Source organism: Limulus polyphemus, unplaced genomic scaffold, assembly GCF_000517525.1.
Source record: "Limulus polyphemus unplaced genomic scaffold, Limulus_polyphemus-2.1.2 Scaffold2194, whole genome shotgun sequence".
Lineage (NCBI taxonomy): Eukaryota > Metazoa > Arthropoda > Merostomata > Xiphosura > Limulidae > Limulus > Limulus polyphemus.
This window is the reverse complement of record NW_013667804.1, coordinates 146566-154018: the sequence shown is the minus strand read 5'-3', so window position 1 is coordinate 154018 and position 7453 is coordinate 146566. Positions and strand designations below refer to the sequence as shown.

The 7453-nt window shown below is 33.5% G+C and overlaps 1 protein-coding gene across 1 annotated transcript in view; it reads left to right on the top strand.

Moving 5' to 3' along the window:
- The window catches only part of LOC106466227, a 42413-nt gene that overhangs the window by 3802 nt on the left and 31158 nt on the right, over positions 1-7453 (top strand). The window contains exons 4-6 of the mRNA XM_022394203.1: positions 4236-4532; positions 4946-5200; positions 6544-6825. Of these exons, the coding sequence (XP_022249911.1) occupies positions 4236-4532; positions 4946-5200; positions 6544-6825 (834 nt within the window). The remainder of the gene's footprint in view (positions 1-4235; positions 4533-4945; positions 5201-6543; positions 6826-7453) is intronic.

Here is a 7453-nt window from a genome sequence, read left to right as displayed (position 1 = left end):
ATCTGATAACAGTTATACCAGAGTTGTGTTATACCGGTCAGTTCACATCTGATAACAGTTATACCAGAGTTGTGTTATACAGTCAGCTCACATTTTATAACAGTTATGCCAGAGTTGTGTTATACGGTCAGCTCACATCTGATAACAGTTATACCAGAGTTGCGTTATACAGTCACACATTTGATAAGAGTTATACCAGAGTTGTCCTATACGGTCAGCTCACATCTGATAACAGTTATACCAGAGTTGTGTTATATGGTCAGCTTACATCTGATAACAGCTACACTAGTATTATTGTATACAATCAGCTCACATCTGATAGCAGTTATACCAGAGTTGTGTTATACAATCAGCTCACATCTGATAACAGTTATACCAGAGTTGTGTTATACGGTCAGCTCACATCTGATAACAGTTATGCCAAAGTTGTATTATACAGTCAGCTCACATCTGATAACAGCTACACTAGTATTATTGTATACAATCAGCTCACATCTGATAGCAGTTATACCAGAGTTGTGTTATACAGTCAGCTCACATCCGATAACAGTTATACCAGAGTTGTATTATACAGTCAGCTCACATCCGATAACAGTTATACCAGAGTTGTATTATACAGTCAGCTCACATCTGATTACAGTTATATCAGAGTTGTGCTATACGGTCAGCTCACATCTGATAACAGTTATACCAGAGTTGTGTTATACAGTCAGCTCACATTTGATTACAGTTATACCAGAGTTGTGCTATACGGTCAGCTCACATCTGATAACAGTTATACCAGAGTTGTATTATACAGTCAGCTCACATCTGATAACAGTTATACCAGAGTTGTATTATACAGTCAGCTCACATCTGATTATAGCTACACTGGCAAACAACTAGAAATCTAAAGATTTGATCGAGTTTTCTGTAACGTGGTTGAAATCTTTGAGAGTGGCGCCCCCTCTCCCTCACACACACACAGATGCACTTATACGCGGAAACATTGAGGTTTGCCGTCTATCACTGGACCCTATAATAAATTCCTGGCACCTGGTGACCGGGGAAGAAATTCTACACCCTTGACGGCTAGTCTCCCATTTATTACCGGATCTACCAGAAATCAGTTTCGAAAGAAACGTTAGCCCGAATAAGAAGGTGTTGTGCCTCACGAGACTATATCATGTTTGAAACTGACCGTTAAGCTAGACAGCATTTAGTGAACAGTGGCTACGTTAGAGATGATGATTAGGATATGGCAATGCTGGAGCTAAAATCTAAGTTTGAAAGTTGTCCGTGGAACCACTTTAATCTTAACTAACGATTAGATTAGAAAACTAAACACACATTTATTGTATGCCCCGTGTAAAGACTTTCATACACACACTTATAAGTATATATATATATATTATCTAATCACCTTCAAGAAAGGTTCTAAACTTTGTCTTCAAAATGTTTCAAGTTTCAGGTAAAGCATTAGAATTAAGACGTGAGAAGCATACACAAATCAATGTTCTTCATATGGTCAGTTTCGTATCGTGGTAATAAAACAGTTACGAACAAGTGGTTAACCTGTTAAAGGATCTTTAATCAAGAACCGAAGAAATGCCATAGAAAAATTATTATCTTAATTTAGAGGTCCGAACATAGCTTTCCTAAAACATATTAGTTCTCGATGCTCACTAAAAGTTTATTTCATTCCGCTTGTTTAACTCTTTACAAACACCTAATTGATTGTTTGTTCTTTTAATCGTATAACCCTTTTTCGAATTCCTTTTCTATGAAACTCGTTTGTTATTTATTATTTTTACCAGTCTTTGATCATTCTGTAAATATTTGTACTCACACTTTTTACTAGACTTTTACTCTCAGACATTTATGTAAGATTTACGGTGACGTTCGAAATTATTTGACTGAAAATATTCTTATTGAGTAACAATGAGAAATGGTTCTGTGTAAAGCAAAAGACACCATAGAGAACAATATTCTTCCGCTTACCATTAACATCATGATGACACACCCGATCTGTGACACTTAAAATAAAACAACACTCTCTAATCTTAAGCTCATTGTTTAGTTTTCCTGTTGCAATAATCTATTTTAGATTAGTTAAAAAAGCAAAGATATGATGCGTTTCTGTATCTACCAGTATTAGTGTTTAAATAGTTTATAAGTTGCCATGACTGTAAACATTAGAATAAAATATTTGGGCTCACTAATACTGGTGATAATCTTGAAGCTCTACTATTAGGCATGGTCTGGACCACACAGCATGAAGACATAAGCAATCACTAGGTTTCGCAGGAAAGATTACGTTAGAGTTCTTTCAGCTGCGTTATGTCACTATATAATTATTATTGTGTAATTATTTGTAGAGATTTGATGTTGGAGTATACGAGAAAAGTACAGCTTCGAGGCAAGCCACTATTTTAATTCATTATTCTGGCTTCAAACTAAAGCGTGACTTTTGGTGATTGGCCTATATATTTTCTTTTTTTAACACTTCTACCCATAACTTAGCTGTTTGTTTTCTTTGTTCTTTTTTTTTTTTGTGGGCAACTCGTACATCCGATAGCAGTTAAAATTGGATCTGATTTTCTATTGCGATGAGTGTAGTTTTGTAAAGATCATAAAACTTCATCATTTGAGATTACGTGTTTTTCATAGTTGAACTGTCACAACGCCATGATTTAAATAAACCACGGTTTGAACCGCCATGATTTAAATAAATCACGGTTTGGACTGTCATAATGCCATGATTTAAATAAACCACGGTTTGAAATGCCATGATTTAAATAGATCACGGTTTGAGCTGTCATAATGCCATGATTTAAATAGATCACGGTTTGTACTGTCATAACACCATGATTTAAATAAACCACGGTTTGAACTGCCATAACGCTATGATTTTAGATAAACCACGGTTTGGACTGTCATAACATCATGATTTAAATACACCACAGTTTGAACTGTCATAACGCCATGATTTAAATAAACCACCATAGAAACAAGAAATGTAAAAAATTTTCTAGAGGATAGGAATCGGACTAAAACTGAAATTAATTTCGAAGAAAACTTAAGATGTGTTTTGTTACCTAACTGTTCATGATAGGAAAAGTACTTGACCTAGATAAATAAAATACACTAAAATAAAAATTGAGGAAAACGTCATTATTGTATTATTCAAAACAAAACATGCTACAAGGGTATCTAAGGTACTTTAGTGGAAAAGTTGTTAGAATAAAAATTGAGGAAAACGTCATTATTGTATTGTTCAAAACAAAACATGCTGCAAGGGTATCTAAGGTACTTTAGTGGAAAAGTTGTTAGAATAAAAATTGAGGGAAACGTCATTATTGTATTGTTCAAAACAAAACACGCTGCAAGGGTATCTAAGGTACTTTAGTGGAAAAGTTGTTAGAATAAAAATTGAGGAAAACGTCATTATTGTATTGTTCAAAACAAAACATGCTGCAAGGGTATCTAAGGTACTTTAGTGGAAAAATTATTAGAAACTATAGTTCTAAGAGCGTATGACTGAACTACTGCTAATCGCTGTACTTCATACCGTCAAAAATCAGATTATATTTAGCTGGTTACGTGCATGTTCTACTAGAGTTTAAACTAAAACACCACTGTTTTCTATGTCATCCACACATGTCTCTTACCTAAACTGTAACATCAAGTGTTTTCTATGTTATTCAAACATGTGTCTTACCTAAACTAAAACGTCAACTGTTTTCTATGTTAATCAGAACTTAGTCTTACCTAAACTAAAACATCACCTGTTTTCGATGTTAATCAGAAACGTGTCTTACGTAAACTAAAACATCAACTGTTTTCTATGTTAATCAGAACTTAGTCCTACCTAAACTAAAGCATCAATTGTTTTCTATGTTAATCAGAAACGTGTCTTACGTAAACTTAAACATCAACTATTTTCTATGTCATCCACACATGTCTCTTACCTAAGCTGAAACATCAAGTGTTTTCTATGTTATTCAAACATGTGTCTTACCTAAACTAAAACATCAACTGTTTTCTATGTTAATCAGAACAGTGTAATACCTAAACTAAAGTATAATAAATTTCTAAGTTAATCAGAGATATATCTTACCTTTTCTAAAACATCATTGTTTTTACACATTAATCAACCGTATGAGTCTTATTGCCATTTTCTTGATAAAATATATCATTATATGTCTTACCCAAAAAGTATAACATCTTACGGACTTTTAAACTTTTTTTTTCAGATTTTATCAACAGCAACACGTCAAAGATTGTTGTGTTAGGTAAAGTAGACGCTCTTCATAACCTCATTGGTCATCAAAAAGTATCAACCGATGGTTGTGGCGGTCTCTGTTTTCAAAACCATCTGTTTTCTTGTCAGTCTTTTTTGTTTGGCCATGGAATACTCGATACTTATTGTGGAGTTATTCTTGTGAATAATGATGAAATTCCCAGAATACCTAGAATCTCGGAAACAACCAGAAGTCCCGACAACCAAGAAACTTCAGGAATATCAAACACGTCATACAGAAAATTTAATGGTTTGTTGACATTATTCCTTTATCAGCATTAGTCTCAATATTACAAAAAAAAAAAAAAATATCTAGCAAAATACACCAGCCAGCTTCAGATGAACATAATTAGTATTCATAAAACATAAATTATTATGTTTATTTTCTCTTAAGGAAAAGTTTAAATTATAGATAAATGGCTAAGCTATTTGTTTGAGCAAGCCATGATATTGTCTGATGTTGTTGTTTATATCAACTATTACTGTGATTCTTTTTAAGAAGTTAATATTGTACTAAATAAATGTAGTTAGGAATTAAGAGACAATGGACAAATAGAGACAGCGGAACGTAAAGTAAAATAAACAGCAAGCATACATGTTGACTTATATGTCTAATTATGTTTACTATTTAGTAATATAGATTGTTTTTCTTGGTCTTAACAGGTTGTGACCCTGTAGATGTCCATTTTGAGCTAATGTCAGGTATTTACCTGGATATTGTTGCCTATAAAAGCTCCAATGAAACTACCCCCGAGAAATGTTTAAACGCCTGTCGAGCCGATGCTATCTGTCATTCTGTAAACATTGATTACCGCAAGATGGCGTGTTACTTCAACAAGAACATTCTAGATTCATCAACAGAGGATTTCTTGAAGAACAACGGTAGCTTCAACTATTTTAAAAAAATATGCTTGTCAGGTAAATAATTTATAGTAGGGTGGGTCATATTAAATTTAACTTTTGAGTCATGTAAGTGACTCATCAGATTCACAGGATACATCATTACATAAAATCAACTTAAATATCATTAGTTTTGAAACAACTTTGTTAAAGCTGAAAATAATGGAAACATATTACATATGATTAATTTATGTAGTTTATATATATGTATATATGTATATACATTCGCTGTAAAACAGTACCTTAAATTTGGAAATATGTTTACTTCTCATCATGGTTAATTTGATTCTGGTTTATTCACCCATAAATTTTTTATGTGAAAAAAAAGCTGATAAGTGAAAAGGGACTCCGGGACTGGGCTTAAACCTAGGATTTCTGATTAACAGGAACATTGCTCTTTCACTGAACTATCCAAGAGTACCAACTAGTCCCTTCTATTTTCACCCATAAGACGTTTTTGCTGTGAGTGTTAACTTCATACTACGTTATGTTCATTGTGATTACGCAAGTAGTAGGTTCATTTACCAACACCCAATCAAATCGTACAAATCTATCACAGACTTGAAGATATTGTTACTGCTATTATTTTGAATCCTGTTCTGAATTAATGAAATAAAACTTTCTAACACAAACTATTTATGTGAAAAAGCCGATAAGTGAAAATAGATTCCGGCTTTTCAGACACAAATTCTGTTAAATTTAATAACCTAAATTTTTATTTGGTAAAAGTTTGAGCATAGCTGTGTCCGCTTATAACTGGCGAGCTGATAGACCGATTGTCACCAAACCTAACATATATTCTTAGGTATTCACGGGGGATAAGATAGGAAGTCAGCGTTTAAATCTGATCCCCTATGTAATCACCTGGGGACCTCTATGTCTTCTCCCCTATTATCATCAAACCTAGCATGTACTTTTAGGGCCCTCTTTAGAGTGGAGTAGGAGGTCAGTGTTTGCAGCTGTCCCAGTATTTCACTAGTTGAAGTACGTCAGTTAGTATTATATCATTAGACACATCTGACTGGTACAATTATACTTATTAGAGCAAAATTTATATTTCTAAAAGTTGTAAATCTTCAAATGTGATCTTAGAGAATTAATATGAAATACTTTGAAACCTATATATCTAGATACTGACTTTATTCACAAATTTCTTGAATCATTGGTATTTTCTTCAAGGTGATTATATACCTGTTTATTGTTCATATCGGTTTAATAACACTATAACACTATTCTTAGCACTGTTACGTAGATATAACAAACCATTTTATTATTAGTTTTAAGTGTTACATAACAGGCTGTTGTTGCACTAGCATCTAACATCTTTCAACGTTTGTTCGTTTGTTTTTATCATTTGATAGGGGCTAGTAAATGCAAACGACAATGGGCTTTTGAGCGAGTCAAAGGCAAAATGCTCGTTGGTTATGCCCACGAAAAACTAATCGCTCAAGTCAAATCCCTCGAAGAATGCCAGACTGCTTGTTTACTTCAACAAAATATTGTGTGTCGATCAGCCGAATTCGACCCTAAAAAGAAAGAATGCCAGCTTAGTTCCTACAACAGGTTCACAACAACAGATAAAAGCATTGAACTACAGCCCAGCGAGCAGGGCGTCGATTACTTAGAGAACAACTGTTTGAAAGGTAAGGTTGTTAGACTAATTTAAATTACCTAGTTGAAGTTATTTTGAAACAAATAAGCTTTTGAGCGTGTTATGAACAAACATAACATTCACAAAAATTTCTTTAACACTTACTTCTATTATTGTTACAGTCGCTTTGTTATATATACAATATATGGGACAGATCAGTTGTAAAATGCATAAAAAACCAACAGGAAATACTGAACCAAACCAGAATTTTCAAGTTTTCTTTGTTTGTACTTAAGCACAAAGCTACACAATGGGCTACCTGTGCTGTGTCCACCACGAGTATCAAAACCTGGTTTTTTAGCGTTGTATGTTCTACGAACGTACCGCTGAGCCACTGGGAGAGGGGGTCCAAGTAGGGAATAACATGAATGGTACCCTTATAACACGTGTTTCAATTATGTTTGTAATTTGATTAAAATAATAAAATATTAAGAGTAAATCGGAATAGTATTAAAACCCATTTAGACCAATTCTAATGGGAAATAATCAGAACACTTATTAATGTGTTTCAGTATACAACATCTGACGATAGTCAATGTGTTTTATCTAATTTTTTTAGTGGTTTTTAGAAATCATTACCAATTTGTACGAAAGAAGACAACATTAGTCCTATGGTGCCC